Genomic DNA, 22,570 nt, shown 5'->3' on the forward strand with positions numbered 1-22,570 from the left:
CGCGAATGACGAGAACGGATTCGTGAACGAGGTTGAAAGTCTTTCGTACTTTAATTCTCGTGCTATATAGAAAAGATAGGGTGTGTTCCGGGGCTTCCTCACGATCGAACAAGGATACTTTCCTCGTTTAGATGTGCAGGTATACTCGAAAGAAAGAGAAGAAAAGAAAAAAAGAAAGAAACATTATATATATATATATATATATATATATATATATATATATAAACATATATAAAGAGATCTCCAAAAGTATGGGAATGGTCAAAGGATAATCCTTTAGAGATAGGTAAAGTCCTCCACCGTTTATATTATGTATACATACATATATATGTACATACATACATACATACATATAGCATACATACGTACGTACGTACTCGTACTATTCGTCGTTCCTTTTATGTTCCTCCCGATCACGAAATTTTCTCCTTGATCCTTTTCCTTGGTCAAATTTTTTCACGATCGAAAATTTATAAAAATTAAAGAAAAGACAGAAAAAAAGAAAGAAAGAAAGACATGACAGTCTCTCTGTTTCGTGCAGTGTTTGTACATACATACATACATATGTACGTACTGTCGCGGATCGATATCGAGACAGTTCGTCGTAAATACGCAGTACATTTTATTCAATCTTATACATGTCATCACATTATAAAATATCGAAGATTTTTCAATTAAAATCGATTTGCCGTTCGCTTTTTTCCCTTCTTCCTCTCCTCCTCCTTCTCCTCTTCTTCTTCCTCTTGTTATATTCTGTTATATCCTGCTGAAATCGGATCTATATCGTAAGAGAAAAAATAAAAAAAAAAAAGAAAGAAAGAAAGAAAGAAAAAACGAAGAAACAAAAATGGAGCGAGAAGAGAAAGATCCCTAAGATAAATGTTAATATTAAATTATAAAATTTCTTATAGAAATATACAAACGCCGACAAACTTTGTTTGTCTCTCAAACGAATATATAATATATGTATATATATATATATATATGTATATTTTTTCTCCTAATTTTTTTATATTTTTATGTTTTTTGTTTTTATTCACTATCACCACGTACATTCTCCTCTAAGTATCTTATTACGATCTTATTACGTACGATTTGATTTCGTTAAATTGTCTTCTCAAATGCAACGTCACGAAGAAAAAAAAATTACAAAAAAAAAAGAAATTACAAAAGAAATACAAAAAAGTATGTGTTCTCTTTTGTCGCATATAAAAATGTACATGTTACATGGAGTGGAAAAAATACATGCGTACGTATATATGTATCTACGTAGAGTCTGTGCTTTTTGTTTCTCTTTCGTATTATTCTTTCTTTCTCTGTAAAAAAGTTCGTGTAAAATCAAGGTTTGCTTCGGCACCTAGGGAAGTCTTCTAGGAATCAGTATGTATATATGTTTATATATATATGTATGTATGTATGTATATGTATGTATGTTTTATATATTAATTCCTTGGCTACGTTATATTCCTTAAGTATACATAATTAAGTTCAATTACCCGAATACAACTCATTTTTTTTGCCTACTTCGCTTTACCTTCGTCCTATCTGTTAAAAAATCATTTTATCTTGTTCCTTTTCTTTTTTCTTTATTCAATTTTTCTTTTTTTGTTTTTTTTTTTTTTTCTATTCGATCCCACTGTGAATTGACAACGATCCTTCGTTCTTTCTTTGTTTTTCTTTTCCTTTTTTATTTTTATCTTTCTATGGAGCATTTCTTTATATTTTCTTGCACTTTCCTTCTTCCACGAGGAAGATACGTATCTTGAAATCTTCGTCCATTCAAAGGCTATCGGGAAAATTTACGAGCACTACTTCGTTCTAAGATTCCTATCGATATTCTAGTCTGATTTACACATCGTCGACAGCGTATTTTTTCTTGAAAAATTTTATTGCATAGCTTTAAACGATATAAACAAATTGTATACTCGTCGTCGCGTCGTATTATCTTTTTATTAACGTTCGACGAAGTTAAATCAATTTTTATTTTCTTACGTTAGTCGTCGTGAAACTATAAATTAATTGCCACTTCTCTTCAATTAGATAATTTGATAAAAATCATTCTTTTTCGAACACGAAGCGGACACGACGAAATTCTAAAAAAAGTTAACTACGAAGACGGATTTGCAGAACTTACTTCACGATATCGATGTACATACGTATTACACTCGGAATACAATGCGATAATATATTATCAAAAGTGCAGCCTACATTTACATATTTATATAAAAAATGTAACAGTGCAGAGAAAGTTGATAAGCTTCGCACTTTTGTTTTTTTCTTTTCTTTTCTTTTCTTTTCTTTTTTTTCCTTTTATCTGTATACGTGTAATTATAATATTTTATATGCATGAAATATGGAAAGTGTCTTGTATTTATGTATATGTATATGTATATATGTTGTATATATATGTGTATATATATTGTGTATATATATATGTATGTAAATAAGAAATAATAAAGTATTTTCTTTTTCCATAATTTTACCCTGTATGTGTGTGTGTGTTCTTTTTTAAATGCGTATACACTTTTTCTTTTCAATATATACCCTTACACGAAACAAATTACACGCAATGAATAGATGAATAACAATTTGATGATTTTCTTTATATGCATATACCTACTCTCTTCGAGACGACAAAAATCAACAAATCTTTTTTTTTTTGTTATTGTAAATCCCAAGATTAGCCTGTATCGAACAGTTAAAAAAGTTCAATTTCATTAGTTAAGACGTTCTTACGTGCTACTTGAACCTATTGCAAAAGGCAATAATTTAAAAAAAAAATAATAATAATAATTAAAAATATTATTTTCATAACCGTGATATTAATGCTCGCTCGAACAAAGACACCGCAACATGCATGCAAATTTCACACGCACACATGCACGAAAGCGAATAATAATAATAATAACAATAATAATAAGAAGAAGAAGAAGAAGAAATTTATGACGAATAAATCTCTATCAATAAATTCTAATCTTCATGAATCAGTGCAAATTCGCTTTCTCTACAGTGTTCGCAGAAATATTTTATCTGACAATTACTTATTTACAAAAGAGAGGAAATAAAAAAAAAAGAAAAATAAAAAGAAATTATGGACGTATAAGATATTAGGCCAAAGCGAAGAAAAGATCGACGTGAACGTCGTGAAATATATATCTTATAAATATAAATATAAATATAAATATAAATATATATATGTATATTTTATATATATATATACACACATATATATATATAAAATACCTATTACATATGTAGGCTAAAATGAAATTGCTTTGATAAAAAAGACAAAGCAGCAGCTTATTTTTTTTCTTATTTACGTTTCCTTTTTTTTTGTTATAGCTTTTCGTTATGCTTCTGCTTTCTCAAAACGCGATTTACTTACGTCAGAAGTTACTATCACATCCTAGGAAGGTCACTGTTAAGGAACGAGTTACCCGGGCAATAATCATTTTTTTTCTGTTCTTTTCTTTTTTTTTGTCTTACAAGTACTCCCGATTACCTCGTTCGGTCTCAGTTTCAACAATCTGCAATCGTTTAAATTAAATTCATTGAAGAAGGAAAAAAATCAAATTTGCTCTTTCTCTATCACGAATATACGATAAGTATATGCTATAATAAAATGTATAATATATAATACTAATACTAATACTAATACTACTACTACTATTAATAATAATAATAATAATGATAGTAGTAATAATAATAATAATAATAATAATTCGTAGCTAATAATCGTCGATCATACGCTTAATCATAAAATGCAAATTAGAGAAATTAGACTCCATGTAAAATGTAATCTCTCTATATTGTGCGCCAGATTACACATTACACCTTGTTAAATTACATACTTTAATAATATTTAAACGCACGTATATATCGCCGTAAGAATATACATACGTGAGAGAATGAGAACCGTCGTGGGTAAAACTATCTTGTTTTATTTACTTTTGTTATCTCTTGTTTTTAGTACTATATCCTTCTTTAAAATCAACACGATCGAATCTTGTTTTAAAGAGATTTTCGATTAATAAATATCCGAAATTACTCGATCGTTTCTATATCGAATACATGATCCTACGAATTCGATCGAATTTAACAATGATTATAATAATAATCTCTTGATATTTAAAGTTTGGCTAATGCGTATAAAAAAAAACCAATCGATTATTTTTTTTTTCTCTACGTTTATCAAACTCTAAAAAAAATGTTCGATCGGCTGCAGACTATAATCAAGCTTTCCAAGTTAAAAAAGTATTCGCATGATCATTCATATGAATATGTCTTCTGATGCGTGCGTGTGTGTACGTTTCTCTGATGTGTGTATGTGTGTGTGTGTGTGTGTGTGTCGTCTATAAATCCATCGAGCAAAGATAAAAATTCGCTTGGAAATGATTCGATCGATGATTTGGATTTTTAGATTAGACAGTCATACGTTTATAATTCGTTGTATCTACATATATCATATTGTGTAAAATATAATACAAATAAAGGAACGTGCTATGTATAAAACTTTGATCTTTGATCGTTGCTCGAAAATGTTACGAGATATCGAAATGGAAATGTTATCATTCTAAATACGATTATTTATTTATTTATTTATTTTTTTTTATTTCTTTCTTTTTCTTTACCAACAAATTCTATAAAAAAGGATCACGTTTACATTTCCATAAAAGACTAATTAATTATTCGAACTAATATCTCATATTTCGTATCGATATCCATCGCAATGCTTTCCTCGTTTTTATTTCATTTATTCATATTATACCCTCCCCTTCCCACTCTTCTCTCGTGTATCCCGTATCTATCGCAAATTCGAAAGCATTAACATCGCACGTTCCCATAAAAATGCGTTCTAACGAACTTCCGCGAAGATCTCCTCGCATTTTTGATAATATCAATGTATAGTTGAAACAACACCGATCTATTCGATAATAGTCACTGCTATGAATCATAGGTAATGGTTGACATCCTGCATCGCTATCAATAACTTAGCACGATATATTTATCCCGGTAATAAAGCGTACGTAGAAAACGTTAACGCACTAACGACACGGTCAACCGTGCAAATGATTAAATGAAGAAAAAAAAAAAGGAAAGAAAAAGAAAAAGAAAAAAGGATGAATGAATAAATGAATAAATGAAGGAATGAATGAATGAAGGAATGAATGAATGAATGAAAAAGAAGAAGAAGAAAGAACATTAATGAATGTTTCGAATAAAAAGCTTGATTATAATCGAGAACATCTATACGATAAAAATGAAACGATCGTCTTTCTTCGTAGTACGACGATCGGAGAAGATACTTTTTCCACTACGTTAGTCAAACGTTGCTCTATTTTCTTCTCTCACTCCTTCCCTCTTTTCTTTTCTCCCTCTCTCTTCCTCTCTCTCTCTCTCTCTCTCTCTCTCTCTCTCTCTTTCTCTCTCTCTTTCATTACCTATCAATAATACAAATCCTATGGGCCTAACATAAAATTCTAAATCGGCGATCAACATAATTTCTTTGAACGTAATTACTTTGAAAAAATCGTAATTTCTTTGGAAAGAGAGAGAATGAGAGAGATACAAGGAGAGAAAGAGAGAGAGAGAGAGAGAGAGAGAGAGAGAGAGAGAGAGAGAGAGACGGAGAAAGAGAGAGAGAAAACACGGTCACGAACAAAGGATTCACTCGGTTCTTCGACAATGGAGTATTGTTTGAACAATAATTAGCTGCCTAAGAGTGCGTCTGTATTTAGACGTAGAATTCTATACCTCGGGTGAGTTTGGAGTGGTCGTGTTGATATGATCTGGTAGACAAATCCTCAGATCCCGCTCGTCTAACTCACTCTCAGTGTCGATGCTAAAACTTCGAACGGGTTGATGATCACCATGGCCGGTCCAACGTTGTTTCCAACTTTCTAACCTCATGACCTGTGAAAATATATAATACAAAACTGTAATGCGTACCGTTCGATTCGTTCGATATCATCGAGCGTCTTCTTCGTTTTTCCTCGTCCTATTTCTGTCATTCTGTCCTTCGCTTATCAAAACAACAACAAAAATTGTATACTCGGGCAAACGATCATCTTTCCTAAGAACGACGCTAGATCGATAACAACGAAATCGTTTTTATCGACGCCGATAAAAAATCACACGATCCTATTTCGTATAGATTAGAAAAAGTATTCTTACGATTATTTTATCGAGGTATAGGTTATAATATACAATATCCATTTGAAGTGGTTTACATTGGCAATGATATTATTATCAATTATAAACGAAATATTCAGTATTACACGCCATATACGAAATACGAACGTACGAATCAATTTTATACGACCACCCTACATTTTCTAAGAACGAACGAACGAAGCCTCTTATATGTCAGTACTTCGTAATATTTTTGAACGATCTTTAAGATCGATTCCTACGATTTACGTTAGTGTTATTCTACTGATAACAATGGCGACGCAAAATGGTGCAAACGACACATGCGGCTGTTATTGTATGGACAATGCGACATTCTTGTGCTTATGATTAATTACAGCATCGGCTAAGCGATTATCGTAACGAATTACGAAAGAAATTATTCGTGCGTATATGTAGCGCGATCGAAAATTAAAGACATTGAAACAAAGTGAGAAAATAAAGTAAGAAAAAACCGAAAAAAAAAGGAAAAGAAACGAACGAAAACGTGTGAAATATATGTATGTAGGATAATGATGCAAGCATGCAGTATAATCAAAGACCCAATACCTATTAATTATTATAATTATTATTATAATCCGCTGGAAAATAGGAATATGAGAGACGTAATATTTGGTTATAATTAATAATTTCGAGATACACGTACGTACTTCGCGACCCGTCTTGACTAACGACCGACTCGAGAGTAAACGTAGGAATGCCTGTGATTGTTTACATCACGAGTTCTTATATACAATCTTATACATCTATGAAAGTCAAAACTAAATGGCACGGTAGATAGTATAAACATATTAAGACAAAAAAAGAAACAAAATACGATCTCTTTCATGGAACTCTACTTATTGTTATCGTAATATGTCTTATTTCGAATAATACAAAGAAATGAATATATGTTCCAAGATTATATAATTGTAATAAAAATAATATAAAAATACACGAGAAATAGTGATTAGACTAATGCGACTAATTAGAGACGATAGAAATGTATAACAATGAATTTTTGAAAATTTCACAAGTAGGTATATACCATGCTACGCATATGAAATGATAAAAAATAATGCTTACAGATGGGTAAAGACTTACTCGACCCAGCGCCAAGGCTCAGTCTCCGGGCTGGTGATTGGCGTAGGGAACTAAGGAGACAGAGATAACACAGCAGTAGAGGGTTAGTTTTACAGAAACGATTAGATCCTTCTATTAGTATTAACGTAGTGCCTTGGTACCTTTATACACTAAGGATTAGCAGTGTAGTCCTTCTTGTTCTCATTACACGCTTTGCGTGACATCTTCCAACATGAACAAAAGTTATCTTATTATTATTTAGTAAACTCTATATATCCTAAAATTGTCTTCAAAGTGTTCCGACTTAATATTTCACCGTTTTTCATTAATTGGTAAAAAGATAGTCGCATAACTCTATAGTATGTGTATTCTCTATGCTGTGCTAACTCTCACCGACTAATGCAACATTTTCAAAGGGCAATGGGTGAGACGGATGAATTTTTAATGGATGTTGTCAACGATCGATGTTGAACTTGGCTAGATTAAGAATGTTATTAGTAATAATATATTATCCTTTACACACACAAAACTATATAAAATATTACATATATTCTGTCTAGAAAAGCGTTAATCTAACAATGTTGTTACATACTTCTGTGAATAGACATGAAGAAATAAATAGTGTTTGATGGTAACAATAGCTTAATGTAAACCAGCGCAGTGGCAATGTATAAAAGCATCTTTTATGACTCAATTTGTCATAATTTGATACTTGTATCTGCAAAAATGAAATATATAAAGGAAAATAATCGTTTGAGAAATGAATAAAAGCTGTGTGAATAATTTGGGCCTTAGCAAATTCAGAATGGGATGGACTTTCATTCAAAGGAAGTCAATATCACGATAAACGATAAATGACGTAACGTACTGCGTCCTTAATGCATAGAGGTACCTGCTCGATCACATTATTTTCACACACGATGTCACAAAAGCTGTGTTGGTGTGATTATGTATACCAACTGCAACTAATAATGGATGCTACAAATATACTCTATATATAAATAAGTAAACGATATGCTGTAACGATAAAAATGCGTTCGTTTAGTCTCGTGTACACGTGTGTGTCAACATGTAGTAAAGTCTCTAATCTAAAGGATTGTTAGAACGAGGAATGACCTTCCACCAAAGGCTAAAACTGAGAAAACATATAGATGTTATGAATGAAAGTTATAAACGATAAGATTAAACGTATCCAAAACCGATCGAATTATTTTTCGATTATTTTTCGAAAGCAATGTCAATACTAAGCGTGGTAATTAGCGTTACATTGCAGTAAGAGGTGCAATTTGTGCATGACATTATTTATGAGTGTAACACAGTAATTATTGTTACGGTAGAAAAGAAGCACAATTTACAATACCTTTTTGCCCCACTGACGTTTTACAATGAATATACACCAATTAATAATTTTACAAATTTTACTGGTATGATTTTAAAAATTTGTGCTTACAGTAACATAAAATTATATAAAAAAACAACTATATATATATATGTGTGTGTGTGTGTGTATATATATATATATATATATATATATATATATATATATATATATATATTAATTATCCATATTTTTGTACAGGTCAACATTTAAAGACATGCACAAAAATTTAGAAAATATGTTTTTGAATATCTTTGAAGTTATTCACAATTGGATTAAAATTTATATAAATAGAAAATCTTTGATGTGGGTAGGATGTGCATCAAATTTGGAGGCAAACATTTAAAAAAAAATGCATGAAAAGCAGTACCATTGAATATTAGTAAGAACATTAAATAAGTGATATTTTTATATCGTAGAATTCAGCTTTTATATATAAACTCTTTATCCTTTCCTCGAAGTATTAGTGAGTTGTTATGTGTATGTATCAAGTAGAGAAATAATCAAATTATAAAAACTTAGTTCGTATCGCGCTGTTAGATAATACATTTTACTCTGTTCACTATTTGAACTTATTACGAGAAGATATGCGGGGATTTTTAATATTTACGAACTACAAGCTTAACATCTTCTAATTCTTTTTATGCATATAGACATAACGTCTATTTATATCTTGGGGTACTAAGAAACGATCGTTAATCTACAGGCTCCTACGATTACAGCTACTTATATGTAATTTGCCAAAAATTACAGGTATTGTATTTAGATACAATAAACGTAATCATAATTTTCAATTGAAAGATAATATATTTTCGAGTAAATGTCTTTAAACTAATCTGAAAAATGAATATTCTAACTAATCCTAATTTTCTCTTTAAATTGCATTCCGTGTAAAGATCATATCAGATTTATTGTCGTTCATATGCAAAAACTTACCATTATCTAGTAATATACGAATAATAATGATAATGATAGATGTGATTAACGAAGGTACATATTATCCAAGTTTGTCATAATCATCATAATCATAAATGACAAAACTTCACCCCTTACTGCAACTTTTAAAATTGCTTCTATGTGATGCAATTAATAACATAACTCTGTCTAGCTTATTCTCAATCAATTTTCTCTACTTACCTCTGCTTTTAGTTCCGCAACTTTATCTTGAAGTTCTCTTACTCTCTCACTGTCATCTAAATTATTTCTTAGTTCACCTTCCGCATGCATTTCTTCGTTCTACAATGAAAATGAAGAAATAAAGAATAGAATATATATATATATATATATATATATATATATATATATATATCAAGGAAACTATAATTAATAAGAAATTTGATTAAATCAAATCAAATCACCTTTAATTCGAGCAAAGAAATTTTCTGCGTGAGCTCAGCAACTTGTTGAGCATGTTCAGCGTCACGTATCCTAGCCATCATGGTTTCATCTTTCATTTTCGATTCCAAATCGGCGTACTTACGCTGTTCATCTCGTAACTTGGCAGCAAGAACTTTTTCCGCAGCACGTGCGTTCTCCAATTCTTCCTTAAGTACTTTCCCATTTTCATCTTGCCTACGTAATTGATTCGTAGCGACCTGTACTTGAGTTTCGAGTTCCATGACCTTAAGCCTAAGTTCTTTGACTTCAGTAAGAGCTTCCATCTCTCGAATTCTGGTGGTCATCAGATCTTCCTCGTACTTTTGAACTTCGTGACCTCTGTTCTCCCAAAAAAGTAACTTTTTCGGTGTCGAATCCGCTGCCGGAGCGGATTGAGCAGATCTATGCTCCTGTAAATGTCTTTGCCACGCAGCACTTAATTCCATAACTCTTTGTCGGAGATCCTATGAGAACATCGTAGTTATATATATATAAAAAAAAAAAAACGAGATCTAGTACGATAAAAGAACGCAAACGAAATGAAAATGACTGTGACTTTTACCTTCAAAGAGAGATTAGCTTCCGCTTCTCTGAGTTTAACAGCGATCAGTTCTTCCTGCAAATGAGCGACAGAATTATCAGGCGTTGATTCGCGTAAAGTCTTTTTGTCTTGTTCCAATTCCTGTATTCTAGCCCTGAGTTCCCTGATCGTTGCACCATTTTCAGCCTCGCTCAGTCTGACTCTGACTAATTCCTCTTGTAGGCACTGTATCAGTTCCTCCTTTTGCGATAAAGCTTCCTGCTTCAACAGGATCTCGTCGAGCGACGATTGTCGCGAGCTCACGTTTTCCTCTAAAAGAAGAGACAACGATCTGAGTTCCTCGTGAGCCTGTTCGAGCTGATGACTGGTCTCAAGATGCGTGTGTCGAAGAGCAGCCAATTCCCTTTGCACTACAAACGCAGTTTCCTCTTCCTCCGCACGAGAAACTTGACCTCTCACTAATCTGTCGGCGAGCTCAGCAGATTCGGCCTCTAAAAGTTCAGTTCTTTGCCTGAGTAATCTATTTTCCGCCCTGAGTCTCCGTAATTCTACCATCTCTTCTTGCTCCTTCATCTTGAGAACGGTATAATCCTTCTCCAGCTTCTTCATCCTCTTTGGATTTATTTTCATGCTGTATGCCAGATTCATAAGTACGTCCGGATCTTTCTCAGCTTTGCTGGGTAATTGTTTCTGGAAAAACTGCATCGAATATTTCGCATTACGCGACCTTTGATTTATAATTTACGTACAATTTACTATTTACAACGATATGATATGTTTATCAAACAAATATATACGTATCTATATATGTGTGTGTGTGTGTGTGTGTATATATATATATACACACACACACTCATACATATACATACATATATATGTTTAATCGATCGAAAAGCGAATGTTTAAATAAATGCACACACAGAAAAACGCGAGCTCGGTATCTGTAAAATGGAAATACATATTGTTGCTAACCGACCTACTTCTACGAACGCGTAGGCGTGACTTCATTGACAAAAGCTGTCTCGCACATCGATCTACCACGATGAGTTACGTACTCTCACGCCGCCAATAAAGTATTAACACCGTTCACTGTCCTTCACTACGCGAAATTGAAAGATGTTTTCAACCAGCTCCTGAATCGAATTGAAACTACTTAAATAACGCACTCGGATAAGACGCAAATGTTTTATCAAATAAAAATTACACTAATCTATAGATAAGCAGATAAATTATCCGACAGTGAACGCGTTAATTGCTTTAATATATACACTCGGACTGTCCAGCCACGTGAAAATCATCATTACCTTCAACATGCCCTCCATATCCAAACTGAGTAAATCCTCCTTTCCTAAATGCAACATAGCCAGCGCAACTTTGAAGATTATCTCCATTCCTTCGGATAGGAATACATCAAAGATACGACAGGCGAGGGGTAGTCCCAGTGCCGTGGTGAACAGCGTGAGAAACCAAGAGGAGGCGTACATCGAAGTATGAAAACCTTGAGCCGTGAAATGAGCGTGTAGTTCGGGATGCGTATCGGCGACTAAATGTTCTAATTGATACATGCACACCCCTAATTCTGCCATACTCGGCTTAAACATATCTCGCAAACGATACTCTTGCATAAGCGCTACTAATACTGCAAAAGCTTCTTCCTCTGGCATTTGCTGCAACAAGCCGTTAAAAAGGAAATCGTTGAAAACAAGGGTAAAGTCGATATACTGTTTTTTTTCTCTTTCTTTTTCTTTTTTTCTTTTTCTATTATTTTTTTTTTTATATTATTTTGGATAACGGTCAGGAGGATATCCATCGCGTGTTATCCGTTATAAAAGGAACACAATACTGCACCTGCATAAGAAGCAATCCTACAATGAATCCCGAACCTTGGCAGTAGCCCACTTCGCGATCATGAAGACTATACGCTTTCATAACGTTAAACAAACTCTCCTGACCAAGACCATCTTTTTCCTTAAAGAAGTCATGCTCAGGATATGTTCTCGCTATATCTCTCCTGATTATCCTCTCGCAGGCTGACGTTGCTTTGATATATTCTGCGAACTGCTTTTTTACAGGAGAATCGTGTGCGCCGCTCAACATTTGCCAGACGATACCCCTAAAATGGTTTTATACTCTTAAATCTCTAAATATATCTAACTACGCTAGACAAAGCTCCGTTTGACAAAGAGAAATAACAAATAAAGGAAAAACTTGTCAACTATTATCAACTAAGAAAAAGAAGATGCATGTACTAAAAGGTCTATTATCGTTGTTGACATGAACGACGACGACAACGACGACGACGACGACGACGACGACGACGACGACAACGACGACGATGCATATGCGTGTTCGCATATGTCCTACTTTTGCGACATTACTATAGTTATGTAATATACAATATGTACAAGGTGATCTTCTCTCTCTCTCTCTCTTTCTCTATCTCTATCTCTATCTCTATCTCTATCTCTATCTCTATAACTATCTATCTTTTTGATTCCCATATTTCAATTTACCTGAAGTGATGGGGTATACCCTGTCGAACTAATTCCTTGACAAATTCTTTTCTCTTCTTCCAATGATAATCCCAATCGGCGACTATGTGACCCCACAAACTCCAGGTGTTCTCCTCGCCATCGACAGTCGTGTGGCGTCGGGGTGCGGCATCTCCATTGCCTCCGCTACCCCCCGACGCCACGGACACCTGCGATGTATCCGAACCTTTCCTACTATGATTACTCTGAAGCGAGTTAAGCGACTTTGCATCCGATTCGATGAGCCTGTAAATAAAATATCTACTCAAATGACTATGCTTACAATTTCATAACAAGTCCTCAAGGATTTTAAATAGAAACGAATTTATGATCGAACAGAATGGAACACTAATTTGAAATGCACAACGAAGGAAATAATTACGATTTAAAATAGAATTATTTTCTTCGAAAGATTCATCAGAATTCGTTGATCATAAATATGAACGTGACCAGACATCGCAAAGAGAAGAGGATCGTTAAGAACGCATTTGAATGTAAATTTAGGTACCTATTGGCTTCCTCCAGCTTAGCTAGTAGAGCCAGCTCGTCGGTAGGAATTTCCTGAGACGAATTTATCCTCTCCTTCTGATAAAATTCCGACGACGGATTCGGAAATATTTTGTCGGAATGCAAAGTACTGTACTGGGAAGACTGTTGTTGTTGTTGTTGTTGTTGGTGATGGTGGTGCACAGTGGTGCATAAACGAAGCAGGCTCATCAGCTGAGGTCCATGACGCGTCGACCCTAATTGTCCTACTGGAGTGCCGTTGTTGTTACCACCTTCTCGAGTCCTGAAACAATTTCAATATTCCTTCAAAAGAGTGCGAGAGTATTTCGAACAAATACGAAACAGCACGCTATATGATACTTCAAAACGTTTTACTTTAATTAAATGTTCTCTTTTTTTCTTTTTTGTACGATAAGGCGATGAGGCAAATTTACGATCTCCTCGTTCACAAAAAAATACGATCTTGTTACGTCATAAAAAGAAGAAGAGGAAAAAAATCACAGATTACGTACGATTCCATTAAGACAGTAACGACTTTGAAAAACATGTTCGTACGATGAGGACGATCGGGAGTCGAGTAGAAGCTTAACATTTTTATAACACGCACGAAGATCAAATCCCGGCGAAATGCGAGCTAACGGATTTTATTAGCCTTCGAAGCAATTCTGCTGATAGGGAAACGCCCCGAAGTTACGTTGTTGCACAGCCAATGGAATGCTGACCAATCGTTCTATACATATATCCGCGATAAAAGAAAATAAATATACATCTACGCGTACATCGTTGTCGTATGAACGAGGAGTTCGACGATTTTTCGTCGAAAAGAATGAAAAAATGAAAAACAAAATTTCGCTCTATATTTCCCGCGTTTTCATCGTCGCCGTCATCATTCATCTTGACGAATTTTCGCTCGACAAATTTTCTATGAGAGATTCGATCTTTTCCGCGTCAATTTTCAAACGAATTCTCGAACTCAAACTTCTCCTTCTTTTCATTTCCATTTTTTTCTCTCTCTCTCTCTCTTTCCTTTTCCCTCGAATTCAGATTCTCTCGACTCTTCAACAATTCCCGGAGTTTTTTCTCTCCGACATCATTGGATCGAGTGCAATAAAGCGTGGCATCGTTAGCGCGTTGTTGTTGTTCGTTATAACTCTTATATTCCTGCCTACAGCCCTTCTCAAAACGGCAGTTAACGATGCTGTGGTACAACAACAGCGTTCGTTTCGAGAGACCAACGAACGCTCCAAGCAACCTGGTTCTTTCTTTCTTTCTTTCTTTCTTTCTCTTTCTCTTTCTCTTTCTCTTTCTCTCCCTCTATCTCTCTTTTCTCTTTCTCATTCGATGAGAAAAGACAGAGAAACAGAGTTATTCTGGATGCTGACGATACTAATAAAACGTTAGTGCTCGCTTTATGGTGCGTTCGATACACCTTCTATTCAACATTTGGTATATGTATGTAAATCACGTATGCGATATACGAAAATATGTATATAGTCTATTCATAAAATAATGTAAAATTGCATTTGTAAAATGTTACGGGAGTAATATTGTAAAAATGATACGATAATAATAAATCTTACATTATCTACGTTTTATTGAAGTAATAAAAAGAAAAAGAAATAAGAAAGAAAGAAAAATATCTATCCTTGAGAGATCTTCTCGTTAATTTCTACCTTTTAGATAATTTATTCCGAATAAGTCGAGCAGTCGCAGGTGTCAGGATACCACGTAGGACCATAAAGATCTTATGTGGTGGTGGTAACGAGTCCATTCCGTTCTTCGTTTTGCTTATCTTTACGTTCATTCTCGGCTTTTCCTGGCATCGTAAAACGGTGCCTTGACGATTCCACTCGTTGGCAACGCACATTCCAACAAACGCATTCATCTTTGCAATATCGAGAAAATCTTGTTAATCTTGATTATTTTCTTCGATTTAAGACGTTCATTGTTTCGTCATTAATCAACTTGTTCTTATGAAGATTACAAAGTCCAGTTCCAAAATGGAGTCTTGATATTTCTCACGGTCGATCGATCGTCGATCCACGAGCTTCATTTAATTCGTACGTTTGGAAAAAGCTGAACAGGTGTTTACAACAAGGCAACTTATTCGCTGTCTTCTATTGTCCTATAGATAGTTAGATACATAGATAGAGGGTAGATAGATGGTTAAATAAATAACTACCTTTGAAGAGAAAGAGGAAACAATTAGCGCGTGTGAACGAATTAGCGAGAGAGATAACAAGTTAAATCCGCAAGCATTCTTACGTAGAATGAGACGTACCGTAAAGCAGGACGAGTATATACCTAAGTATATATACATACACATATATATATATATATATATATATATATATATATATATATCTTCGAGGTACGACAAGAAAAAATTTTTTTTATACGGATCAATTGATCGACGAATTGCAAATACGCGAAAACAATACATCATTCAACCATCTTTTTACTTTTATTCTCAAAAAACAGCAACGCAATGAGCACACGAGCAAAAAAAGGCAAATTTTAATTATATATCATTTAATTCATTCATCATCGAATATTTCCCAATGGTCCAGGATAATTCGCATCGTCGAAAAATCGTAGATCGTAGAAACTTTTTCTTATCTTTTAAGAATCTTATATTCTTGGATACTTTCATAATTCTCGCTCGAAATTTCTCTTTCTCTCTCTCTCTCTCTCTCCCCTCTTTTTTTTACAGGAAAGAGGGAACTAGAAGAAAAAGAAGGAGAAAAAGAAGAAGCGAGTTACATTCGATCGGTCATGCATCCTAGTTTCCAAGCGTGTTTAGAAGCGTAATATTACGATTTACGGAATCGCATCGTTTGGAACGAGTGAGTGAGAGAGTAATAATAATAAAAAAAAAATAATATATAACAAGAAGAAGAAAAAAGGAGAGGGAGAAAAAGAGAGAGAGAGAGAAAGCAGAGTATTATTACGTATCACGTTTCATCGCATTTGCACTTATTCCTTGCAAGACATTGAAAGCCACCATGGCCGACGTACAACACGTACACGTTTAAATACATATATGCATGAATCTTTCTCTAATATTTCTTCCCGAACCACGATAATAAAAAACAGAAATAAGAACAAACAAAAAAATAAAAGAGAGAAAGAGAAAGAAAGAAAGAGAGAGAGAGAGAGAGAGAGACAGGGAGAAAGAGAGGAAAAGAGAAAAAGAGATAATTACAATTACAGGATATTAATTATATTCTTTAAAAAAGAAAAAAAAAAAAGAAAAGAAAAATCTCGATATCACTCGAGTCCTATTCCCTGGCGAATTCTCCTTTCGTTTCTTTGGCTCCGCCTTCTTATCGCGAATCTTCCATCATAGTTCGTAGCATCCTTAGACGTGAAGAAGATCGAGGTCGATTTTGTTGGTCCATTGCACTGAAGATGAGGACAGCATCCGAGTAAAATTCGATCTTAATCTTTCTCGGTAGACTCGTTACGAGTTTATCGCTATCGATTTTATTGTCTCTCTCTCTCTCTCTCTCTCTCTCTCTCTCTCTCTCTCTCTCTCCCCCTCTTTTTCTCTCTTTTTGTTTTTATCCTTCTCCTTTTTCTCTCTCTCTCTCTTTCTCTTTCTCTCTATCTCTATATCTCTATATCTGTCTCTATTTTTCTCTTTTCCTCGTCGATTAACCGGCGACGTCGAACGGCCAGGCACATACTGGAAAGTACGAAATGGTTTGAGGGTCGATGAAGCCCGCGCAGGGCAGGGATACTCCACATGCGCACCGAGGTCCGTTTTCGCGACGTACAAATAAAAGCATCTTCCCTTTCCACCCTTCATTCTCTTTCTCTCTCTTTCTCTCTCTTGTTTTTGCCACAACGTACTCTTTTTCTCACGTCGGAAAGTACTGCACCCCGTTACTCGTCGATCCCTTTTTTTCCCACTTCTTTTCTTTCCTTTTTTCTTTTTTTTTTTTAGTCCGATTAATCGGTCTACAAATAATCTAAAAATCTCGTGGAAATAGATTATCCATTGTGATTTAATAACTTTGAAAATTACTCTTGGTATTGTCTTTATAACACTGTCGAGATATTTCTTGTAAGAAGATTTTAAACGATGTAAATAATCGATCTTTATTGTTCGCGAAAAAATGAAGATATTATTATCTATCAGTATAAACGATAAGCTTGGATATATACGTTCAACAAAAACAATCAACCTAACCGATGGACTCTTTATGAGTTCGGAGAATCTTACTTTCGATGGAAGACGAATGTTAAATGCTTGCAATAGGTTTACGTATGTATATAATTTCTTTTGGCAAATAAACCTCGCGAGAAAACGATCTGACAATTTTAATGATTATATCATTATTATGCAGATTATTCACATTCATTTCTACGAATTAAAGAAACGCTTTATTTCGTTTAATTTAACATAATTTTTTTTTTAAAAAAGGTTTCACTAATTAACATTGGACATTTGACATTTTTACATTTAACATGTGAAATGTTTTACCCTTAAACCTTTCTCTTCCATCTTTGCATTTTACAAGTGGGATCTTTAAAACTGAATTTTTCTTACGAGAATGTGTATGTGTATTTACAACGTGTCTATGAATTTGTTTATGTATGCACTTGTAAATCTTTTAAACATAAATGTATATAGGTATACGTGTATGTATATATGTGTGTGTGTGTGTATATATATACATATATACATGTACTAAATACATAAATACAGGAATGTATTCTGTTTAGTTACATTCGGTAGAGTAAACGTTGGTTGTTGGCGACCAGCCAACAATCTTATCGCTCAGAGTAATTTATTCCGAATACGTAGTACGATTTATTTGCACCGAAAAATTTGTAAAGCTAGAGCAAACGAGACAGACAGACAGACAGACAGACAGACAGACAGACAGATAGATAGATAGATAGATAGAGAAAGAGAGAGAGAGGAGAGGAGAGAAAAAGAATGCGCTGGAAACGTAAAAATCTTTCTCGAATGTTTGACGATACGGCTTATCGTTTAGAGTACTTCGTCGATGGTTAAAGAGTTAAATGGAAGATGACATTTAATCGATCTTTCAATAAGTCAAACGCATAGTCGAAAGATTCAGATTGACAGCCATCTTTATTCTTTTTACCTCCTTCTTTCTTGGCGAACATATTTTTCGATAACATGGAGGTACATATCAGAAACATTAATTTTTTTCCAAAAAAAGAAGAAGGAAAGAAAGTAAAAAAAAAAAAACAAATAAAGAGAGAAAACCAATAATTTTCGTAAGAAGGAATAATCATTTTCGATCTATTATTACGAAATATCATTCCAACGTAATTATATACCGTAATGACGGATCGATCTCTCGAAAAATAATGATTTATGATAGCGACATCAGCTATGAGAAAGGAAAAAAAGAAACGAGTATCGACAGATACGATTTTTCTCTCGTAATCTATCACCAATGAACTCATCGAAATAAGTTTAACGAATTATTGTACATGGCACGTCAGCTTATCTCAATCAATGCTGTCTGGTTATGCCGATAAAATAAAAAATGATCGATGAATGACGTAATTGAAAGAAAATTTATCGAATCTCGATTATATTCGTATCTCGATTATAAAAACGATTTTAAAGTATTCAAATCGAAAAAGTTCGTATGCTAACTTGGAGAAAAAAAAAATAAAGAAAAGAACGAAGGTAGAAAGAAAGAAGGTAGAATCGTGATAACGATATTTAATTGAAATCATGGGACAACGAAGCGAAACGGAAAGGATAAATAGAAGAAAAGCGACGCATTTGTAATTATCAGGTACGCGATATGCCGCGAAAGGTTTAATCTTTTTATTTTCCCATTCTTGCCACTCCTACGACGATGGAAAATGACGACAGAAAATGACGACGTTCAAAACAATAAGAATAAGAGAATAAACGACGCGAGTGGATGCAAAACGGATAAGAGAATATACATAGCTTGGATCTTCTATTTATATTTTATAAGTTTTAAAACGTGTCCATCGAGATTCGAATTAGCGCGGGAAAATGTCGGATTCCTACGCTCGAACGTTCTCCCCTTTGAAATCGTTTGTTCAACTTCCGGTCTCTCTCAATCTCTCTCAGTCTCTCTTTCTCTCTCTCTCTCTCTCTCTCTCTTTCTCTCTATGTGTATTGTAGTTTATTGCTTGCCATGTAATCCGAAAAAAAAAGAGTAATTTACAAGATCGATAAAAACGCAAAGGGAAAATAAAACTGCAGAAAGATATACGCGCTATCTTTTTCTCTCTATCTGTTTGCCTATCTCTATTCTATCTCTGTCTCTGTCTCTGTCACTGCTCTATTTCTGTCTCTGTCTCTCTCTTTTTATACTGATTGAAAAGTTTTGCGGAACCGCTTTGAAAGCGCGTTGACCGTGAATCATCGGAATCGTACAATCGGCATCCGGAAACGCATATATATATATATATATATATATATATATATATATTTCTCTGTTTCTCTCTAACTACGTATATATACATACGCATATATGTACACGTTATACACAATACTATGTAAATTGTTTCCGACGTGTTGAGCAAGAGAGAGATAAAAGAAGAGTTACGGCTCGTTTCATTTTTTTTTCTTTTTTTCTTTTTTTTTTTACTATCATCTACTTTGTATTTCCCGCGGCGAGGAAGACGTCAAGTTAAACTTTACCGCGCTCAACTTTCGGCCGATTAAAATTCTTCCCTCTTTCTCTTTTGTCTCTCTTTCTCTATCCTTCACTTCCTCATCCTCTCTCTCTCTCTCTCATTCTCTTAGAAGTCTTGCAGGCAAAAACGAAAAGTTATAAAATTTGTCGACTATTCAAGAAGCGACGGAAGCAAAGAAAAACGTAGGATGAGAAACTTCCATCGAGTTTACATTAACAAATGGACGTTAGGGACGAATCGTTAATGAAAAGAAATTAAAGTTAAAATTACTCGCTTTCACCGTTCTCTCGGCTCGTTCATAATTTCTTGGGAAGGCGTTGATGTGTATATATATATATATGTATATATATATATATGCCATACGCATATGTATTCATAAGTCTCATGCTAAAGTTCTGACCTCATCCAACGTTACCCTAATTCGCATAAATCTTCATAGTGGTGCGAGCAGTCTTTTCTCGTTTATCACATAAAGTCTGAACAATTCGTAACGCAGCGTTCTTTAATATCCCAAATTTATATTTTGGATACTGATAAATCATGCTTCATTTAATTTTCCGATCTTTTTCTTTTTTCTTTCGATTAAATCATTTTTATTTTTATTTTTATTTTTTATTTTTTGTTCTTCTTTTCTAGAACGTGACTTCTAGAGTGAAATAACACTTTTACTTTCTCTCTAAGTAAGGAAAGAGAAGGAAAAAAAAAGAAAAAGAAAGAAAAAAGAAACAACAAGCGTATCGAGCTCGTTAAAATCGTACGACGGAAGAACATGATATTTTACGTACGTATTTGAAAAGCTAATTGGATTCTATTTAAAATCGATGTCCAATTTCTCGATAAGCATTGTAAAATAGACGACAATAATCGGCTTCGTTGCTAGTCAATTCGTTTTAGGTATTACCAAGGACAAAACTCTCTCGTGAGACTCGTAATTCTTTGCGAGAATACGTAGGCATTATTTAGATTGTTATAACTATGCGCGTTTCATTATTTTATACTTGCACTCACCGATTTATGGATCATCGCTCGTTACACACGATATATAAAGAGAGAGAAAGAGAGAGAAAGAAAGAAAAAGAGAGAGAAAGAGTGTATGTGTATATACACGTGTTACGTATATATGTACTCGTCACCGTTTCTCTGTCGACCCAATGATCACCACCCTATCATCGCTTTAATTATCTCTGACGTCGCATACTCACTATTTTTCTATCAGTTTCGAAATGTTTTCATAATGTCGATCGCACGCTTTCATAATATTGATAACGATCTCATCGTTCTTTTCGATCGGTCTTTTATCGTCCGCCACTTTCATTTTGATTTTTATCTTTGAATTTAATGATAATTAACGAATGTCCTATCGTGATAATACGATAGATGGAAGAGACATAAATAAACACATATACCCTTATTCCTTGTGACGATATGTAAAACAAAAATTATCAACGTTATAACTAATGTATTGTACTTAAAGGAAAATTTACAACTACACGATATAACTTGACAGTATCGAGTACTACCTACTTTACTCGTGTACTGTTTCTATAAAGATTTTACTTTATGATAAAAAGAGATTTAACAAATTCTCGTCGATTGTACTATTGAAGAAGAATAATTATCCTTATCGAATCAATGACCGGTATTAAAGTAAAATTATATTTTCCAATTCTTATTGCCATCTCGCATGAAACAATATCGAATAGAGATTAGCTAGTCTTTCAGAGAAAAAGAAGGAGAAGGAGAGAAGAAAATCCAGTTACGTTTGAAAAATAAAGTGCACGTAGAAAATAAATAAATTGTGTCTTGAAGCACAACGTGTCCTTTGCAGGTATTACATGATCTCTTCATCGAATCAATAGGTAAAAGTAATGAAGTATAACGGAGCAAAAAAAAGGAAGGTAAACGAGTGTTCCATACAACTGTGCCTAAAAAGGATATAATTTTGGCGGTAGGCTTTTTTTTTTAAGGACTATAGAACAACAAACTGTCAAGTTAATCACTTGCGACCATCTGGTTCTAACATACCAAAGCGTATTAGGTCACTTACCTCCAGCACGATTCGTATTCCGTGGATAACTCATTAAACGACGGAGCGTTGGCCGAAACGATGAAAGTGGCTCTTACTAACTAACGGAATATGAAGGAACGCTTCTCGCAGCCCGACAAACATGTACGCGACTGTCACCGCTCGAAACTGTCATCACGATGGATTTGTCCACGCGCACAATGTTACCAACGAATGAACGCTTCTATCGCCACCATCTTCCTATAAGGGAATTTTCTTATTTCGAGGAGCGTAAATGCGAACGCAAATGT

General features: G+C 34.1%; 1 protein-coding gene across 10 annotated transcripts; it reads right to left on the reverse strand.

Annotated features, from left to right (window-relative positions):
• Positions 1-602: 602 nt before the first annotated feature.
• LOC127063762 (ecotropic viral integration site 5 ortholog) lies at positions 603-22,568 on the reverse strand. 10 transcript variants are annotated; one of them, XM_050993928.1, is made up of 11 exons: positions 16,791-17,253; positions 15,259-15,710; positions 13,587-13,868; positions 13,061-13,339; positions 12,396-12,660; positions 11,852-12,214; positions 10,569-11,246; positions 9,988-10,470; positions 9,767-9,865; positions 5,755-5,913; positions 603-778 (listed from the first exon to the last, which is right to left on the reverse strand). In XM_050993928.1, exons 2-11 carry the CDS (start codon positions 15,468-15,470, stop codon positions 671-673), a joined length of 2,928 nt encoding a protein of 975 aa, XP_050849885.1. In that variant the 5' UTR covers positions 15,471-15,710; positions 16,791-17,253; the 3' UTR covers positions 603-670. The 10 variants fall into 10 exon arrangements, with proteins under 10 accessions (XP_050849885.1, XP_050849884.1, XP_050849894.1 ...); XM_050993927.1 differs by having other exon boundaries at positions 16,537-17,253; XM_050993937.1 differs by lacking the exons at positions 15,259-15,710; positions 16,791-17,253 and adding an exon at positions 22,302-22,568.
• Positions 22,569-22,570: the final 2 nt, after the last annotated feature.

Source organism: Vespula vulgaris, chromosome 5 (assembly GCF_905475345.1).
Source record: "Vespula vulgaris chromosome 5, iyVesVulg1.1, whole genome shotgun sequence".
Lineage (NCBI taxonomy): Eukaryota > Metazoa > Arthropoda > Insecta > Hymenoptera > Vespidae > Vespula > Vespula vulgaris.